General features: G+C 35.6%; 3 protein-coding genes across 3 annotated transcripts; 2 read left to right on the top strand and 1 right to left on the bottom strand.

Moving 5' to 3' along the window:
- The first annotated feature begins 1,383 nt into the window (after positions 1-1,383).
- On the top strand, positions 1,384-3,932 carry LOC137831427 (probable sugar phosphate/phosphate translocator At3g11320). Its single transcript, XM_068639098.1, has 4 exons — positions 1,384-2,054; positions 2,613-2,716; positions 2,851-3,079; positions 3,525-3,932. Exons 1-4 carry the CDS (start codon positions 1,608-1,610, stop codon positions 3,669-3,671), a joined length of 927 nt encoding a protein of 308 aa, XP_068495199.1. The 5' UTR covers positions 1,384-1,607; the 3' UTR covers positions 3,672-3,932.
- A 420-nt stretch (positions 3,933-4,352) lies between these two features.
- LOC137831428 (proliferating cell nuclear antigen) lies at positions 4,353-6,252 on the bottom strand. Its single transcript, XM_068639099.1, has 3 exons — positions 5,773-6,252; positions 4,874-5,124; positions 4,353-4,739 (listed from the first exon to the last, which is right to left on the bottom strand). Exons 1-3 carry the CDS (start codon positions 6,089-6,091, stop codon positions 4,512-4,514), a joined length of 798 nt encoding a protein of 265 aa, XP_068495200.1. The 5' UTR covers positions 6,092-6,252; the 3' UTR covers positions 4,353-4,511.
- Positions 6,253-10,190: 3,938 nt separating this feature from the next.
- Positions 10,191-21,269, top strand: LOC137831430 (mitochondrial uncoupling protein 2-like). The gene is made up of 9 exons (XM_068639101.1): positions 10,191-10,493; positions 11,766-11,984; positions 12,072-12,150; positions 18,228-18,361; positions 18,463-18,561; positions 19,092-19,196; positions 19,632-19,706; positions 20,154-20,240; positions 20,844-21,269. The coding sequence occupies exons 1-9, from the start codon at positions 10,422-10,424 to the stop codon at positions 20,865-20,867; spliced, it is 894 nt and encodes a 297-aa protein (XP_068495202.1). The 5' UTR covers positions 10,191-10,421; the 3' UTR covers positions 20,868-21,269.
- Positions 21,270-21,505: the final 236 nt, after the last annotated feature.

The raw sequence follows: 21,505 nt of genomic DNA on the forward strand, positions 1-21,505 counted from the left end.
GTAAATAAATAAATTGTTCAAGTATGTAGAAAAAGGATTCATCCTAAAAGGCGAGTAACTTGAATTTAATTATTTGGTATATTCACCTCTACTTCAAAAACAATTTTATCGCTTTCTTCAAAATCATTTAACCTACACAAATTCTTTCCTCCTGCTCAAGTTTTATTGTTTTAATTAGCACATTTTCCCTTATTATTATAAATAATAATATAATTCATACAATTAAATATCATTAAATATTATATATATAAATGTAATTTTAAATGACAGAATAAATAAATAAAATTATAAATATATAAGAAATAATCATTAGTATATGCGAATAAATAAAAAAACCTAAACATACTAAAATTAATCTAAACAATCAATCCACATAAATAATACATATAAATAAATAATTCAAGTATAAAAATCTGAAAAAAAAATCGAGAAAAATAAGTAACAATAAACAGTTATGTAAAAAAAGAGTTATCCTAAAATTTGGATACCCGGACATTTGTTATGTTAACCTCTGCTTTAAAAACAAAATTATTTCATCCCGCTCCAAGTTTTGTTGATTTATTTGACGCGTTTTTTTTCACTTCTCTGTATAAAAATATAATTAATATAATTATATATATATATATGTATGTATGTATGTGTATAAACAGTAATATAAAAAAAATTCATCCTAAAATTCGTATAACCCGAATTTTATTATTTGTTATGTTAACCTGCTTCAGAAAGAGTTTTATTGTCTTCTTTGAAGTCATTTAACATAAATTTATTTCATTCTGCTTAAAGTTTTGTTGATTTATTTGACACGTTTTTTTTTATTATTTTGTATAAAAATATAATTTATATAATTATATATATATATATATAAGAAAATAAAAAAATTATAGTAGCAAATATTAATGTATAAAAAATAAAATGAGCATATACAAATAATTAATTTTAGAAATTTTATTTCTTTGAGATTATTGTTTAAGTAGGAAATAAAATAATTTAGAATTTGTATTTATTTAGAATTTTAAAAAATATTTGAAATTTATTAATTTTAGATTTATATCTAAGAACGAAATAAAATAATTTCTGATTTTTTATTTATTTTGTATTAATATTTTAAATAATTTAAGAATTTTATTTATTTTAGATATTTTATTTAAGTAGAACATTAAATAATTTAATGAGAAATGAGAGCCCATTAGAAAAACGTACGGGGTGTGCAAGAAGAAATTCTTAACCCCGAAAATTGGGCCCTATAATTTTGTTGGGCTGATGAGGTTTCTGGAACAGACTCGAGTCTGCGCGTTCGAAGGAAGGCTATTGGCACTCCATTTTTACTAACTCCACACCTATCTCTGTAAGTTCAATAATAGCATGGTGATAATACCCCCTCATGTTTTGGAAGTCACCTAATTAATCTCCATAGAGCTTCTCACTCTGCATCACCCATTTCCCCTCTCACCTCTCTCATTCCCTCTGTCCCCCAAAAGCCAAAACCCATTTCCCCAATCAACCCTTTCTTCCACCTACCTCATCAAAATCCTCCCTTTACACATTTCACCAAAAGAACAAAAACAAAATCAAAAACAAAAAGTTGCAGCGACCACATTAAAACGACAATGAAGGTTTCAGTGTCGGGAAAGGTGTTCACTGTGGGGCTGGTAAGCTTCTGGTACTCCTCCAACATCGGAGTGTTGCTGCTGAACAAATACCTTCTGAGCAACCACGGTTTCAGGTACCCCATTTTCCTTACGCTGTGCCACATGATGGCGTGTTCCATCCTCAGCTACGTCGCCATTGCATGGCTCAAGGTCGTGCCCATGCAAACAGTGCGTTCCAAGGTGCAGTTCATCAAGATTTCCTCTCTCGGACTCATTTTCTGCTTGTCCGTCGTGGGGGGCAACATCTCCCTCCGCTACCTCCCCGTCTCCTTCAACCAGGCCATCGGCGCCACCACGCCCTTCTTCACGGCCATCTTCGCCTATTTGGTGACCCTCCGCCGGGAGAGCTGGCTCACCTACCTCGCACTTCTTCCGGTTGTTGCAGGCGTTATCATTGCTAGTGGGGTATGTATGATCACTTCTTTCTCAGAAGTAATATTTTGAAATGGATGATTGTAGAGTTAAAGGAAGTTGTGATATGGTTGTAAGTTTAAATGAGGTTAATTGGTATATATCATTGTCTTCTATGCATGTGATGCACAAAATTTGATGATATGTATGCGGTGTTAATGTGTTAATTTGGTGATGTTAGAGACTATTTAAGTGTTGAATCTGTTGCTTTGAGAGTATGTAAGACTTTCTTCTGTTTCTTTGAAAATTCCTTGTTGTTCTCTGAATTGGTTTTAGCCTGTTAATTTTGAGAAAGTGGCGAAATTGTTATTTTGGAAAAGAAATCATTAGGTAATTAAAGATCATTAAGTGTGTATGATTTTAACCAAATATTTGTATGTCATGAATAGAAGTTTTTGAGTGACAGTAAACAGGAATAACACTTCATTAGATGTAGAGATTAATTTGGTAGGTTGTGTGTGTCATAAATAAAAATGAAATTGGGGTTCTGGTTGGAGTAACAAGCTATAGTTGTTGATTTTTCCTAAATCTTTTTCACTTGCATGGATGAAGGGAGAACCAAGTTTTCATCTATTTGGATTCATAATGTGCGTCAGTGCTACAGCAGCCAGAGCACTCAAAACAGTGCTTCAAGGGGTCCTGCTGTCTTCTGAAGCGTAATGAGCTCAAACTTTCCAGCCATTGTATTTCAACACTGCTGATTAAATAAGTGTCATCCGTATTCCATAACTTAGTATCTTTAAGATTTTTTGGCTATGTCAGTACTGAAATGATTTCTGTGGTTTCACAGGGAAAAGCTCAACTCTATGAACCTTCTTTTGTACATGGCTCCGGTGGCTGTTGCATTCCTTCTTCCAGCTTCAATCATGATGGAGCAAGATGTAATTGGAATCACAATTGCACTAGCTAGAGAGGATTCAACTATTTTGTGGTTACTTTTGTTCAATTCTGCATTGGCATATTTTGTCAACTTGACCAATTTCTTAGTCACAATGCACACCAGTGCATTGACACTTCAGGTAATCGTCCCCTCTCCCTTGCCCCTTCGAAATTAAAGGAATTTTTAAAGCCATTGGTACACGATTTATAATCATATCATGTGTGGAAACTAATTTTCATCATATTTTCTCCTTTGCTATTATTAAGTAAACAAAACTAACTTCTCTCTGACCCTATGTAGCATCCCCCCTTAAGTAAACAAAGTTAGCAGGTTTGTTGTTTTACCCTCCTCATGAGTAATAATGCTCATCTGACTAATAGGAGGTGCCTAACAGTCTTGAAGGCCATAATTTCACTTTATATTAAAGCTTTCAAGGTTTTCTGTATGAAAAGTTTATGTCCATTTTAGTACAGATTAACTTGAATTGCATGGTATGAAAGTTAAGTTTATTGATACGGCTTGGTGCCCTGGTTCCCTGTACAAAATCATTTGACATCTAACCATGCATTTCTTTTACTGCGCAGGTGCTGGGAAATGCCAAGGGAGCTGTGGCAGTTGTTATCTCCATTTTGATATTTCGAAATCCTGTATCAGTGACTGGAATGTGTGGATATTCTCTCACAGTCATTGGCGTCATCGTATACAGTGAAGCCAAGAAACGGAGTAAATAAGATACTTGGAGTCATTAAAACCAAATTTTCACTCTGCTCAAATATTGCATATATCCACTCTTAAAACTGCTAGTGCAGCCATTGTAAATGCTTCCATAGACCAATCCTTTATTCATTTAGAGTGTAAATAACCCTTCAGGAAACTCAATAGTATTTAGACAAATTTTCAGACTTTAAATATGTTGGAATAGTAAGAGAATCTAATGCCTTGTAAATATTTGGCATCATCCTTTTCGAATAAATGTTAAGTAATCTTCAACCACAACACCTGTTCAATAATCTTAATTAATGTACAAGTAAAACACATTTGAATTTTATAATTTAAAATACTTCTAATTACTTACTATATAAATAGTAATATTCTAGAACCCCGCAATTATTTCTCTCTTTTAACTCTTAATATTTTGACCTATAAACTTAATGAAAGCTAATTCATTTTTGTGAATTCTTACTATTTGACCTATAAATTTAATGAAAGCTAATTCATTTTTGTGAATTCTTACTATATTTAGGTAGCCTCTATTTCCACTTCTTGTTATTTTTCGCCGTATTAACATACCATGCTATACTTAGATAGAGAACCATTTTGTTAAGAATTTGACAAACAGGTCTCAAATTAGAAACACATAACCAGGAAAATTTGCACAGCCAATTTGGTAAACTAAAAGTGTTCTGAACAAATTATAGGCAAAATATACTGACAGAATCGATAGATGTAAAATAACTGAATTCCAAATTCGTTGCTCACAGTTAAAATATCTTCAAAAGAAATGTATAAAGAAAACTACAAGTTCAAGTGAAAGAAAAATTCTAATATCCTAACCCAACATTCAATAGTGATTACACTTGAGGTTTCTCTTCTTCTTCCTCTTCTATCTTGGGGGCCAAATAAAATCGCACGTAACCCATCTCTGCAATCTTGTACTCAACAACAACTGGCAGCTCATTTGACAGACTAATGGAGACTGTATTGGACAAGGGTGTTGCCTTTGTAAAAGAGTTCATGTAACGCAATGCAAATGTCAGTGACACAGGCTCGTTCATATCAATCATAGTAGCTTCTTCAGGCTGCAAGATTAACCAATAAATAACATTGTAAGAAATGTCCACCACTAAAGAATAGCACAAGCAAAAGATACAAAAAATAATTTACTAAGCTCAAATAATGGCGGGAACAAAGAATAAAACAAAATTTGACTCACCTTGTCCACAGAAGTATTTTGCCTGCAGACTATATTTGCAGATCCAATATCTCCTTTTGTGGAAAACTTCACACCCTCTTTAGTGACTGAAATGACGACAGTGTCACCAATGCTACTAAGATCCCTGCAGATTCTAGCAAACTCGGAGGATGGCATCTTCACAATAGCGTGATACTCTGCCTCCGGTATCCCAAGATGCTCGCTATCAATATCCATCAACTTCATTTCAAAATCAGAAATTTTATCTTGCGCTGTAAGAGAACAAAGACAAGTCACACCAAAATTACCAAGAAAGCAATTCCTTTATGAAACCACACCAATACAAGCGCATCGTTAACTATAATTATTTCTTTCAAATCTTTCAATTTTGCCACAACACATTACACATATTATGTTTCGCATTGTCCTCTTTAACATCTTTTTTATCGCTAGGTTTTATATGTATTTAAGAATCATCATACACTTCTCACAAATTTCTATCAATGAAAACAAACACCCAAAACAAGAAACATACCGAACCATTAACTAAATAATGGCATTACGAAACTATAACATCAGTCCATTCGTCAAAATCACACTAGTAAAACCTAACAATTAAAAGTGAACTTCGAACTTCGAACTACTCTTAGAAAATAGAAATACTTTTTCAGCAAGTAATTAAAGTCAAACGTGATAAATGGAAAATAGTTCGTGCTCAGTTGTAACTTAAGAACACGCGTCTATGTAGATTTTCACAGCGAGTTCGACAAAACAAAAGCTAAATCTGCTTCAGGCGCACGATGTGCACGAAATGAAACGGAAAAACAGTTAAAAACAAAAACTAAATCATATAGATAAAAAGAACTAACTCAGCAAGTTCAAAGAACAATTTCGAAAAAGCTAGAGAAATGAAAACGTACTAGGGCTTTCGAACATGAAGGTGACGGTGTCACCGCCATCATCGGCTTTGATGGTGATGATGTCATCATTACCGGCACATTTCAGCATCTTAGCCATGTTGTTGAGGTTCATACCCATCGAGATGTTACGGTCGCAACGGTAGTGCTCGAAGCCCTCGGATCGGAGGAGAAGTCCGACGAGTGCCACGTGGCTGGAATCCATAGCCTGGAGGGAGAACCCGGTGGAGGAGCAGTCGAAGTTGGCGTCGTTGACGAGCTCCTTGATGGATTCCAGAACCTTCTTCAGAAGAGAACCTTGCACGAGACGTAGTTCCAACATTTTGATCGAGAGCGAAGGGAGGATTAGGGTTTCGTTTAGAAATGGTTAGGGTTTTGAGAGAAACTGAACAGAAAAAGGAGGGAAGGGGATTTATATAGAGGAAGCTTCTGGAATCAATTGGCGGGATTGGGGGAATAATTGGATTCCCGCCAGGAGTGAGCGGGGGGAAAGGAAATTTTTCAATTTTTTATTTTATTTTTTTACAAAGCTGAACAAAAAAACTATCCACATAAAATTAGGATTTCTTTTTACACCCCATATTTCCCTTCTATCTTTTATAAATAAGAAATTTTTCACTAATTTTATTATACAATTTAAAAGTTATCTTTTACTTAAAAAAAATTGAATTATACAATCAAGATGTCATTTTTCATAAAAAAAAATTGATAGTAAAAGTGGTTTTCCAATGAATAAAAATGTGGCAACAACAATCAGATATCCGCAATGAATATATGGATTGTATAGTGAATTTTCTTCCTAAAACCTACGACAAGTGGTTTTGTGGAATTAAAACCATTAAGAAGAAGACTCAAGTGTCTAACATAACCATTAAGCGGTGCAAAAAACATTGAAATGGCCCACAAAGAGAAAAACACATGTAACTCAAATATAATGCAGTTGTGCGTTAGAAGTTTCGGACAGCTAAGGCAATGTCATGTCCAATAAAGCATTTACAAAATGGCAATTGTGTCAAGTTATTGATTTTATTATGTGTATCTAAATCAGCCAAATTTGAAGAAAAGAAAACGGTCAGGGCAATGTGAAATCTCATTCTTCTTAAACTCATTCTCCACACAAGGAGTAAGCAGGTGATGATTTTGTCCAACGTGTATGTGCTAGCCAACCCATTATTTGACTTTAATTATTCGAGTTCTTTGTCAAAAAAACTTCCACACTTTAAATGATTTTTTTTTTAATTGTTGATTTCTAATAAAGATTTCTTTTAACATGCTTGTTGCATGTATTACGAAATGAAAGATGATGAAAATGGATACATGGACGGACTTGATATTGATACCAAAGACCTTGTTGCCTTTGTACAGCGTTGCAACACAACACACAACCATCAACTTAATTTCATAATCGACTGGCAATGTTCAAGCTGCTATACTAAATTGAAATTCAACAAAACCACAAAACACACAACAATTTATGAATGAAATTGCTAACGCAAATCATCAACTCGATTTCACCAACAATCCATGGCGTCAGGCATAACAATTTATTCAATTTCATAGTCAACATAAATTAATTTTGCATGCAAATATAGTCGATTATTTTTTTCTTATTCATCAAAATTTGGTTTTATATAGGGTTGTTGGCGAAACATAACATTGATGGTCTTTCAACACTGAGCTCCTTGAAAAGTACACTGTCATTGATCACTTGTATTGTCAAAGCATGCCAACCCAACGGTCTAGGAGTCATGACAATAACTATTAAGATTACAAAGTTTATGTGCATAGAAAGCTGAAAATATTACTTGTGACTCTTAATGGAGTAATGTCAATGCAGGATCCAATTGCAATTTGTAAAGTCAGTATTCATCACAAAGTCATGCTAGATAATGAAATTGCAATTGGATCTATCTTAATCTTGAAAAAAATTGTTTTCTATCACACCTCCTTATGAAGGCTCTTTTCTTTAAAATGTACAAAATCTGATGAACTATTTTGTGTCATCACATGTCGTCGTTTTCAATTCCAACGACATCGCACATTATGTCAACATCATAATAAAAATCATAGTGAAGGTACACACTACTAATACACAAAATTTGTAAGAGTATCAACGACACTTTATTAAGTGACATGTTCTTTAAGGAAAAGTAAGGTCACATACTTAATTTTAGTTCAAATGAGAATCTTCTTCCACAAACACCAAAACTAAACTCATTCTTCGAGCACTAAGCTTCCACAAACACTAAAACTAAACTCATTCTTCGAGCACTAAGCTAAGGCACCACACTTAAGAAAAAAGGATAATAATTAACTTTTTTTTCTTTCTTTGGATATTTTTCATTCAAGTGAACTCATTTTCCAAAGATAACAAATTTAAAGGTCCGTTTAATTCTTTGCTCAATTTTATAGTGAATAAAACTCAATGTGTTATGTAAGAGTGGGTGTATTGAATTTGATGACGAAGTCAAGTGTTTTATTGAGAAAAATATTAAGTGTTGAATGAGAGCTTTTGTTTAGCTTGGATGCAACAATCATTATTTTCTATATATATTTTTTGTATCAGTAATTTAAATGTAATTTATAAAATATTTTTAACAAATATGCAGAACTCACTACATGCTTAATGAACCTTTTACATGTAATTTTTAATGAATGCTGTCTAATAATAAAAAATGTAAAACGTAAATTAATACTTTGAAATAGTTTTACATTATAATTAAATAGTATATTTACACTTTTTTCCTATCATATACTAACTACTTCTCTGAGTGAAAAACTAATTTTATTCGAGTTATTGTCGTTATAAAAACATATATTAACATTTAAAGCAAGTAGCACAAAATTAATATATTCTAACAAGTTCATAATTTCTTAAAAAATATATTAAATTTAAATTAAAGTTTTTTTAATGTTTTATTTACATAAAAATTTCAATTTCTTATTTTTTATATTAAAATATTTAATTGTTCCAAAATATTAGTTAATAATATTTTTTTATTTAGGGTCGATTAAAGTTTTTTCTTGTCAATTCTATTATTTTATTCTAAAACTGATAAAGATTTTTCTCAAATTATATCATTTGATGATATTTTAGATTAATATTAATTATCATTATTTCAATCAATATAGATTAATGTTATTTTTTGAAATTTTGTTAGTCACGGTTTTTTTTATTATTTTAATTGATATTGACTAATAATTTTCATAATTAAGTCGAAATAAATTGTAGTAAAGATTAATCAAAAGGTTTTTAATATATATTAGATAAATAATAATTGACTTTACTTATTAAAATATCTATAAATTAAATACGATCCATTTCTTCCTTTAATTTTTTATTAACATTTTAAATAAAATAAAAAATCAAGTCGATGATATATCGGTCTTAATTAAAGAAATGACATCAAAATCAAAGTTGACCTATAAATCAAAAACAGTATAACAATAATAAATAAAAACATGAAAATTTTAAATTACGAAATATTTAAATTTTGTACTTTTAACTAAAATTTAAAATTTTATAATTTTAACTCAAGTCATAATATTTAATATTTTGTTTTCTCTTCATTTTTTTAATCTAAATATACACGAAAACATTTCAATTTTTTATTAAAATAAACCACCATAGAAATTTCCTCATTCAATCATATTATAAAGTTTAAGAGTTTTTTTTTTAATTATAAATTTTTAATGTTTCGTATTTTAGTATAGGTAATACTGGGTGGATATTGTATTTAAATTAATGTATTCGAGTGTTATTTAGTTGTAATATTTTTTAATAAAACACCATAAATAACTTTTTATTTTTGTAAAATGTAAATTGCTTATAACAACTATTAAAATCAAAAAATGATAACATATAACTCTGTTAGAGTGAATGAATTTTTTTTTTTAAATTATTACTTAAATAATTAGGTTCTTCTCATTTTCTTATAATTTTTATACCGATAACATTCTTTCATATTTTCAGATCAATATTTCATTTTAGTTATATTATTGTTTTTCTAGCAGAGAGTTCACAGTTTTGATTTGTATAGATATAATTACACTATCTTCTCATTTTACACAACATCAGTTTATTATTTATTTTATTTTAAATATTTATATTTTATAATGTGTTAGATATAAAAGTTATATATTTCATTGATGTAACACAAGTTTTGACACAATCAATAAACATTATGTTTTTTTTCTAATATTTTTATTCCTTTCTTATTTTTTTAAATATTGTGTATGAGTTTCTAATGTATTTTTTAAACCATGATTATGGGAAAATCTAAAGTTTTTCATAAACTTATTTCCATGAAAAAATGAAGAATTTATTTATTTTTAATTGAAAAAAGAGTAAAGTTTTACTTGAAAATATCAAGGGGCTGAAAAACAATTGAAAAAAAATAGTTGCTATAAAAGAGACAGTTGTCAACAACTATATTTTCGTGATATAAAGCTCAGATTTCTTATCACTCAAATCAATTTCTCCCCTCTCTTGGAGTGTGAAAGTTAACACTATATATTAATTTTAACTGTAAACTGGTTTGAAGTAGATTCTGATTAACGAAAGTGGTTGCGTTAATGCCACTAGTCTTCTTCAACTTCTTAAACTCTCACATCCAACCCTTTCTTCTTCCACTGCTTAGCTAGCTTCAGCAATGTCAGATCCGAACCAGATTTCGTTCTCTATAGCCTTCTTCTGCAGCGCTTTCGCCGCTTGTTTTGCCGAGGTAACCTTCCTTCTTTAACCAATTCTTTCGGTTTCGATTCAGCATTTGGATCTTGTAATGTAGCTTCTGGCATTTCCGATTGTTTTGGATAGAAACTGAATCCGTACATTTATAAGCCAAAAAAATGATAAATAAGGATCGCGTGAGGCTTTTTACAAGGGCCAAAAACCCAGATTGGCACCCTAATAAGAAATAAAAGAGTGGAGCTAATAAATTAAGTACCATACATTTGCCATTCCAATCTCACTTGTTCCTGTTTTGTGCGCACAATCTAATGCGTATTCATGTTAGTGTATTCCGGCTTCAGGAGTTTCAACACGCAGCAGAGTTTTCTCTGCACCTTTTCTTGAAAAAAGAAAGTTTTAATGTGAATTACTTGTTGAAAATAAAATGGGACTGATCTGTCATTGGCTTAAAAAAAAAGGATCGCGTGACTTGAGTTTATCAAGTTCATTTGTCTGTGTACCAGTTGTGAAACGTCAAATTGTGCTCGGTGTTCACCAGGCGATGTGAATTATATAAAGTTCCTTGCATCTAGTTTTGAGTGAATAGTGTGTCCACACCGAAAATGTTAAGAGTTCGGTGCTGTAGTCCAATTACAACACAAACTTGTTGATTTTTATAATAATAATAATAATTTTATGAGTTATACTAACAATGATAATGATTTCTGATTGATTCCTCGGTTAAAATTTGCTTAAAGTACTTCATTTGAATTGATATTAAACACCTTAAGTATGATTGTGAGCAGAGTGAATATGACATCGCTCATCAAGCGAAAAAATGGTGTCTAAGTACTCATAAATGAGTGTCTCTGGAAGAAAGAATGTAGGGGTCCTAGTGAATGGAGAGAGGTTACATACGGGTTCCAGTTTTAAGTGAATGTGAGTCAAAATCTTACTAAGGTGTGTTCACTAATACATGTTATTGTTGATCCTTGATGCTCTTATTATACAGATAGTCTGGCATGACTGGTTACCTGACACATTCTCTTAGTTATAGGTTTTTTCATCTTAGACGTCTTATCAAGGATGATTACTAGTTAGTTAGCAGTGTAAAAAACTTTTACATTGACGGGGCATATCTTTTAAGTTCTAAAAAAGCTAGTTATGGCGCTTCAAGTTTTTTTACATGTTTCATTTCTGCCTTTTGAAGTTACATCATTGATAAATAAATGCCTCTATGCCAATATTCTTTTCAACAACTGCTATGGAAATTTATGCTAAAAACATGCCTTGGAGAAAGTAATTCTAATAATTTCCTTTTGTGCAGTTTTGTACCATTCCTCTGGACACTGCTAAAGTCAGGCTTCAACTACAAAAGAAGGTAGGGGTTGATACTGAGGTCGGTTTACCTAAATACAAGGGCTTGCTGGGCACAGTTAAGACCATTGCTAGAGATGAGGGTATATCAGCTCTGTGGAAAGGAATTGTTCCTGGTTTGCATCGCCAATGTTTATATGGAGGCTTAAGAATCGGGTTATATGATCCTGTGAGTATTTATATATATCTAACTTTCATTGAATAAGACTGTGATTGGAGGAACATGGGTTGTACATATGAACTGCACCATGAACAGGTCAAAACATTTCTTGTTGGTAGTGCATTTGTTGGAGAGGTTCCAATATACCATATGATCCTGGCTGCTCTGCTTACTGGTGAGTACTTCTGAACAGTTATACCGCTTCATTTCAGATTGATTAACATTCATTGACATTCTCTCCTTGTGGGGGAAATTAGCATCTTCCTTGGTTTCAGTAGGACAAAAAAACAATATATTATAAAATAAAAGGCAAGTTGATAGAACCCAAAATGATTCATGGGCCCAAAAGAATGTTCAAGCTGATCCAGGTTTACATAGGCCTAGAATATGGCGTGTGTACACTAGGAGAAACAAAATTGAAAAGGCTAACAGAGCATGATGAGGTGGCAGAGAGAGAGATAGAAAGAAAAGGTTGGGTGATAGTTAGTTACGGGATTTGTGGGTGTGTGAGGCGTGTATCCTTATAGGCACAGCCTAGCATGAGAATGGGGGGGGGGAGAAAGAATATTGCAGTTTTGCAGAATGGAGAATGCTAATTCTCTATAGGAGCATAGCTCTGGACAGTAGCCTCCTACTGTATTTTCCCTTTTTCAGTATCAATAATATACCACGTTTACCTCCTTTCTCTTATTTTCTGTGTTGGTCTGTATCAAACTGGTCCGACCTGCCGGATCTGCGAGGAAGAAAGCAGTGCTAGGAGGTGTGACAATTCTGACGAATGCCACCGAAGAAGATGGAAGCCAAAGTATCTGCTCTGGAAAATGAAGTTGCTAACCTACGTGCAACACTCAACACAATGCAATTGAAGGCTGAGAGTAACCAGGAACAACTATTGGCGATGCTGAGCCAGAGTTTGCAATTGAAGCGGACTGATGGAGACAAGGAGACAGGCAGTAGCGGAAACAAGAATCGGAACGGTGAGGAAAGAGGAGATTCCGGCGGACCGACGTTTGGCTCAGGATGGTTGAAGCTGAACGGAGAACTGTTGGACGAGTTTCGTCAATCAGTGAAGAAGGTCGAACTGCCGATGTTCACTGGTGAAGACCCTGCTGGATGGATTGCTAGAGCAGAGGTCTATTTTCATGTCATGGAAACCAGTCCTGAGGTACGAGTGAACTTAGCCCATCTTTGTATGGAGGGATCTACAATTCATTTCTTCAATTCTCTGCTGCATCTGGATTCTGGTTTGACTTGGGAGAAACTCATCCAAGAGTTGCTGGAGCGTTATGGAAGCACTAGTGAGGGAGATGTCTTTGAACAATTGTCTTCACTCCAGCAGAATGGTTCAGTGGACACCTACGTTCTGGAATTTGAACGTTTAATAGCCCAGATCCCAAAATTACCAGATGAACAATATTTTGGGTATTTCATCCATGGGTTGCGCGATGATATTCGTGCGAGAGTGAGGAGTATGCGTGCGATGGGGCCGTTGCCACGTTCACGCCTCATTACATTGGCGAAGGCAGTAGAGAACGAGTTGCAGGGTCGCAATCGGGTTGCCACTGGGTCGAAAGGTATGGGTCCCCGATTCGGGTATGAGTCTGGTCAATACAATAAGTCGACCCACCCCACTATGAATGGGCCAGTTTCTGTGGGCCGTGAACAGGGTCAAGGCTGGGTAATGATCCAAAACAACGATGAAAAACAGGGGCGGCTACCAGCGACAGAAAAATCACGTGCAACACAGAAGGATCGTGGAATCCGCCATCTTCCTTACCAGGAACTTTTGGAAAGAAGGCAGAAAGGGTTATGCTATAAGTGTGGGGGAAAATTTCACCCCCTTCACCAATGTCCGGATAAACAATTGAGGATAATGGTGTTAGAAGAATCTGAGGAAGAAGGTGAAGCGCAGGCTTTGATTTCAACGGAGATGGAAGAAGAGAACCTGGAAATTGATGGTGAATGCACTGTATTGATCCTGCAGACATGTACTGTTCAACCCCAGACAATGAAATTGGAAGGTGCAATTAAGGGAGTACCCATTGTGATTTTAGTTGACAGTGGGGCAACACACAACTTCATTTCTAAGAGGTTGGTTCAAACCATGGGATGGGAAGTGGAACTCACTAAGGAAATGAGAATTCGCTTGGGAGATGGTCCTAAGGTTGTAGCCAGAGGAGAATGTAAGCAGGTGGAAATTGAATTAGAGGGAATTAAATTATTTGTGGATACCTTGCTGTTTGATTTAGAAGGCATTGATGTGGTTTTGGGCATGTCGTGGCTGGCTACCTTAGGAGAAATGGTGGTGGATTGGGGAAAGCAGACCATGAGATTCCAACACAACAAAGAGTGGGTCATGGTACAGGGACAGAGCACAAAACATACTGCACAAATAGCTTTACAAAGCTTTGTGGGAAACACACGTAAGTGGGTTGAGGAATGGTTTTTTGCCTCTGAATTGGTGCCCCAGAACAGAGTTGCACAGACCACTGAGATGACGAGTTTGACTCCAATTCAGAAACAGCAGCTCGACTATTTATTGGAGCAGTTTGCAGAAATTTTTACAACGCCCGTTGGACTACCACCAAGGCGACAAATAGAACACAGAATCAACCTGTTGGAAGGACAAGGTCCGGTAAATGTTCGACCCTATCGCTATTCCCATCATCACCAAGATGAAATAGAAAAACAGACCAAAGAATTACTGCAAGCAGGGTTAGTACGCCACAGTCAGAGTGCTTTTTCTAGCCCTGTTATTCTGGTGAAGAAGAAGGATGGATCGTGGCGAATGTGTGTGGATTATAGGGCTTTGAATAAAGCAACCGTGCCGGATAAGTTTCCAATTCCCGTGATTGATGAGTTGCTTGATGAGTTGCACGGAGCTATGTATTTTTCCAAGCTTGACCTCAGATCCGGGTATCACCAAGTGTTGGTGCGAGGTGAAGATGTCCACAAGACGGCGTTCCGCACACATGAGGGGCACTACGAGTATTTGGTAATGCCTTTTGGCCTGATGAATGCTCCGTCTACGTTTCAGTCCCTAATGAATGAGGTGTTTCGAGCCATGCTTAGAAGATTTGTGTTGGTTTTCTTCGATGATATACTGGTATACAGTCACGATTGGCCATCCCATCTTCAGCATCTTTCCACAGTGTTGAGGATCTTACGTGACCAGAAGTTGGTTGTCAACAGGAAGAAGTGCGCTTTTGCTCAGTGTTCAATAGAGTATTTGGGTCATGTGGTTTCTCAACAAGGGGTGACTATGGATCCTGCCAAGATTGCTAGTATCATCAATTGGCCAACTCCCAAAAATGTGAAAGGTGTGCGAGGCTTTCTGGGACTTACCGGATATTACCGGAAATTTGTCAAGGACTACGGGAGGATAGCACGTCCCCTGACGGAGCTGACCAAGAAAGATGGATTCACCTGGAATCCTAGATCTCAGCTAGCATTTGACACTTTGAAGATAAAGATGACAACAACCCCAGTTCTTGCTCTACCTGATTTTTCACAACCTTTCATCATTGAAAGTGATGCTTCGGGCTGTGGAGTAGGGGCAATTCTTATGCAGAATTCCAGACTTGTGGCTTTTTTTAGCAAGGCTTTGAGTGAAAGAAATCAGACAAAGTCAGCATATGAAAAGGAATTGATGGCAATTGTCTTGGCTGTGCAGCACTGGCGCCCTTATTTGTTAGGTAGGCAATTTATCGTATATACTGATCAAAAGAGTCTGCGGCAGCTATTGCATCAGCGGATTTCCACCATGGACCAACAGAATTGGGCTGCCAAGCTTTTGGGGTACCAGTTTGACATTGTTTATAAACCAGGGGCCACGAACGGAGGGGCAGATGCTTTGTCCAGAATGTACGAGACAGGGGAGTTGTATTCTTTAATTTCTTACCCTGTGTGGAGTGACGGAGGGCAGTTAATGGAGGAGGTTCATCAAGATGAGGCTTTGGCTACTATCATTGCAGCACTCAAAGCAAATACCACAAGTAAACCTGGTTTCTCATATAGAGAAGGGGTTTTATACTATGAAGGGCGCTTAGTAATTTCAGCTCAGTCCATGTGGATCCCAAAGCTGTTTCACGAATTCCATGCCACCCCTCAAGGAGGGCATTCGGGTTTTTACCGTACCTACAGGAAGTTGGCTGCCAACATCTATTGGATAGGGATGAAACGAGCTGTTCAAGAATACGTCAGGAGTTGTGATGTTTGTCAGAGGCAGAAGTACTTGGCAACCACTCCCGGTGGATTATTACAGCCTCTACCTATTCCAGAAAAAATTTGGGATGACTTATCCATGGATTTTATCAATGGATTACCAAAGGTGAAGGGAATTGACTCGGTGTTTGTGGTCGTGGACCGCCTATCCAAGTATGCTCATTTTATTCCCCTCAAGCATCCGTACACAGCTAGAGTGGTAGCAGAACACTTTACCAAGGAAGTGGTTCGTTTACATGGAACACCGAAGTCTATTGTAAGTGACCGCGATCCTATCTTTGTCAGCAACTTTTGGAAGGAGTTGTTCAAGTTGCAGGGAACTCACCTTACCATGAGTACAGCTTATCATCCCGAAACGGATGGACAAACAGAGGTCGTTAACCGTTGCTTAGAGACGTACTTACGGTGTTTTATTGCTGACCAGCCACGAACATGGATCCAGTGGGTGCATTGGGCGGAGTATTGGTATAATACTACCTTTCATGAGTCCATTGGGGTCACCCCATTTGAGATCGTTTATGGACGCAAACCCCCAACTTTACTTCGATTTGCTGTCGGAGAAACTAAGGTAGAGGCTGTTCAGCAGGAGCTGTTGGACCGGGATGAAGCGTTACGACAATTAAAAGACCACTTACTCAGAGCACAAGTTAGGATGAAGGCTCAAGCTGATAAGAAGCGACATGACCAGAAATTTGAAGTGGGGGATTGGGTTTTTGTGAAATTACGTCCACATAGACAGCAATCCGTAGCTCATCGAATCAATCCTAAATTGTCTGCTAGATTTTATGGACCTTTCCAAGTGTTGGAATGCATTGGTTCAGTTGCTTACAAGCTTCAACTACCTGACAGCTCACGTATTCATCCAGTATTTCATGTGTCCTTACTGAAGAAAGCAGTGGGAACTTGCCAGGTGGAGAAAGACCTTCTTCCTGAGAGTCTGTCTGGTGAAATTGTTGAGACAACAAAACCAGAATTGGTGTTAGCTAGCAGAACAGAGTCTCGGCAGGACGACGAGGTGAAGCAGTGTTTGATCAAGTGGCAAGGCAAATCAAAAGATGAAGCAACATGGGAAGATGAACTCACAATTCTCAATCAATTTCCCGCTTTTAACCTTGAGGACAAGGTTGTATCTCAAGAAGGTGGAATTGATAGAACCCAAAATGATTCATGGGCCCAAAAGAATGTTCAAGCTGATCCAGGTTTACATAGGCCTAGAATATGGCGTGTGTACACTAGGAGAAACAGAATTGAAAAGGCTAACAGAGCATGATGAGGTGGCAGAGAGAGAGATAGAAAGAAAAGGTTGGGTGATAGTTAGTTACGGGATTTGTGGGTGTGTGAGGCGTGTATCCTTATAGGCACAGCCTAGCATGAGAATGGGGGGGGAGAAAGAATATTGCAGTTTTGCAGAATGGAGAATGCTAATTCTCTATAGGAGCATAGCTCTGGACAGTAGCCTCCTACTGTATTTTCCCTTTTTCAGTATCAATAATATACCACGTTTACCTCCTTTCTCTTATTTTCTGTGTTGGTCTGTATCACAAGTGATGCTTGAACTATGTTCACTTTTCCCATTTACATGAAAATTAAAATTCTAGCTTTGCTTTTTATTTGTTTTGTATTTATCAAAAAACTTCTTCATCTCCATATTGTAGCACAAGATTTTATCATAAATGTGAAAAATGTAGATTTAGAGTGAAGTTATTGATTTTACAATTGGATAATAGAAGTTGGAAAAGAAAAGGCTAATAATTGGAGGGATGGGAAGTGCAAACATAAAAGAAAATTGAGAAGGGAATTAATTAGATTTGTTTTCCTTTTAATTAAAAGATATGCTCACAAGTTGTATTTTCCTTCTAAATAAAGAAAATGGTTCCTTATCCAATTCAAGGTGTGGAGAATTCTACTTCTGCACAAAGGTCAGGAAGTTAGCATTCCCATGGATATATACATATATATGAGTGTGTGTATTTTGTATTATATTATATATTGCTGTCACTGACTCAGTTTTTTTTAAACTTGTAATAGGTGCTTTAGCAATCACGATTGCTAATCCAACTGACCTTGTTAAAGTTAGGCTTCAATCTGAAGGTCAACTCCCATCTGGTGTACCTAGGCGTTATTCTGGTGCTATAGATGCGTATTTAACTATATTGAGACAAGTAAGCCTTTCTTATGATTTTTTTGGGTCTTGCTCCTTCGATTATGTTGAAAATATACTAATTGAGTCTAATTCTCTCTATATTTGTTTTTGTGAAACTAGGAAGGAATAGGGGCCTTGTGGACTGGGCTTGGGCCAAACATAGCAAGGAATGCAATTATAAATGCTGCTGAATTAGCTAGCTATGATCAAGTGAAACGGGTAATGACATTATTGGATATTCTAAATTGGATTTGTGCTATACTTCGAAGTACAGCCCTACATAAAATTTAATGTTGGGAAAAAAATCCCTTTCACACACAATAAGGATCAGAGGTATGAGACACACAAAACAATACCACAAGAAGAGAAATAGCGAAAAACATAAATTTACGTGACGTGATTTGGCACTTGCCTGCATCTACTATTTCATTACATTTACAAGTTTAGAAACCTTTCCATTACAAGACCACCCCTCTCCCTCCCTTTCTCTCTTCCTCTCTCGTACTATTTAACTTCTCACTTCACATAATCCCTTTATATAGCAAAGGTTGAGGGCTTCCTTTATAAAAGAAACTTCGTGGGCTTTAATTATCCCACTTTTTCTTATACAGCTCATTATGATAGTGGGTTCACCTAGAGTCTAGAAACATGCATCCTTGGCTTTCCACTTACTATCATTAATGCTTGGAAATTTGGATTGATTTTCCCAACAAATTGCAATGCTGCTCTGATTCTTTATACTTATGCAGACGATTTTGAAAATTCCAGGGTTCATGGACAATGTCTATACTCACCTTCTTGCTGGTTTAGGGGCAGGTCTTTTTGCCGTATTAATTGGTTCTCCTGTTGATGTGGTAGGTGCTACACCACCCCTCTCCCCTTTTTTATCTGCAGTTTGCACTTATGCTTAAGAAGATCAAATCGATAGCAATAACAGTTGTGTTTATAATGAAAAGAAACCAAAAATAAAGTAAGGGGAATCAAATATTCAAAATGGTGCAATTTGAATCTTTTGGTTTAACATTTTGGTTCTGGATGAGAGCTAAAGTTGACAGTGTCACTGGATCTTACCAAAAGTAACCCAAACACTTTTTACAAGGGAAATTTACTTTCAGTACTTCTGTCTATGTTCTTCCATAATCATCCTTCTGAAATTATAAGTAACTTGGTATTTTGAAATTCTAGAACTATTGCCAGATTCCCTTACAATATTGGTGAATTTTCTATGACGAAGCACACTCTTTTATGAAGCCAGGTGATGACTTGTAACCATGCCCATAACTTTTCAGGTGAAATCCAGGATGATGGGGGATTCAACCTACAAGAGCACATTTGATTGCTTTGTCAAGACTTTGCTTAATGAGGTTTATGAATTTCCTTATTTTTATTTTATTTTATCTTTGTTATAGTTGCTGTTTAAAATCTTGAACCACGGTATTACAATAATCATAACCTTTTTCTTGCTATGTTTTTATTTGTTAGTCCAATTTTTTGATAAATTGAAAGATTCATTACTATATTTATCATCTTAATTATCTGAGGTGATTTGGGAGACCGGACGCAAACTTTTCGGTGCATAATTAAAGAGGCTATAGAGCAGCGCAGAGGCTATAGAACAGCGCACTTAATCCCCATACAATGAATGTGGTTTTCCATATCCGCAATCTTTGTTGTTCTGATCCTTGAACAAACTGAATATTTTTAACAGTTGCCACTAGCTTGTTCGTTTGATAGTAAGCTGACGTGAAGGTCTGCATATACTTTGTCCTTTTCTCTGCACAGCTTGAACTCATGACACAAATGTATTGCAGGGATTTTTGGCTTTCTATAAAGGTTTCCTTCCAAATTTTGGTCGAGTAGGAGCCTGGAATGTGCTTATGTTTCTTACTTTTGAACAAGTAAGATACGCATTTTATCTTGGCAATGCTGTTAGTTATCTATATTGTAATTTATATATCGTATTGCACCCCGAGCCACTTACAAATGCCCTGCTTTAAGGTTTATGCCCCTTTTGTATGTTCAAGCACGCAACTTGCAAGTGAACGTTAGGTTTGCCGTAGTCTAATCAATATTTTCAATGAATTGTTCCCCTTCTGCTTCAGCTTCAGCTTCTAGCATTACAAGTCTTTTAGAGAAAATAGCTTTCTGTAACTTATTTTGTCTCCTTAATCAGAATGAAATGTTGTATGAATTTTACCAATTTGTCATAGCCGTCTAGAATGGTCCTATTACTTTTTCACTTAACATGCTATCTTAAGAGAACTCAAATCACATTTCAAGACTCACATTGTATGAATGAAGACATCTGTGAATTTTTCCCATTAAACTAGCCTTGTGAATTTTTCCCATTAAACTAGCCTTGTGAATTTTACAGAAAGACTGCTTTTTGCATGATGGTATCATTTGTTGTTTTGAGAAACTGCTTCATCTAACAGGAAATTGTACATGACTATATGAATTTGCTCATCGATATTGAAAGTGCTATTTGATTCATGTGGCAGGCGAAAAGAGTTTTGAGAGGTTAATTGGTGTTACTTCATGATTGATATTCACGAAGGAAAATTAGTGTTCTTTCTCTGTTCTCGGTTGAGTGCTATCAGATGAGCACAGCAAATTCATTACAAGAAAGGTGGTCTTTCTACGTTTATTTCCCACTTCTTCCGTGTGGATGGACATCACGCTTCATATATTTAGTCAATGAATAAACCTTCAAATTACCTTTGTATATGATTGTCTCCTGCTTGTGCTATGTGAACGCCACAATTCAAAGTTTCAAACATTCTTAGCCATCCATAGACCTGAAATTACATTTACTTGAAAGACCTACACTGTAATGGATCGATGTCATGTACCTTTTTCTGGGAAATAAATTGCCTATTTCCCGACTCATTGAATAGACAAATTGAATGAAACATGTCTTCAAACCATTATTTAGAGTCTCGATAACTTATTACTTAATTTAAATAATAGGGGTATCACCACCGATGACGAATTTTATTTAAATCCCGGATAATTTTCGATTTAGCGAATCTAAAAAATTTCCTTTCTGGCTCCATCTACATTGCAAGTCAAATATCCAGAGAAAGAAAAAAAAAGCTTCTGAGAATGAACAATGTCATCACCTGAAAATCAATTCCCTAGCCGGAGGATTTTTCATATTACA

Source organism: Phaseolus vulgaris, chromosome 6 (genome assembly GCF_000499845.2).
Source record: "Phaseolus vulgaris cultivar G19833 chromosome 6, P. vulgaris v2.0, whole genome shotgun sequence".
NCBI lineage: Eukaryota > Viridiplantae > Streptophyta > Magnoliopsida > Fabales > Fabaceae > Phaseolus > Phaseolus vulgaris.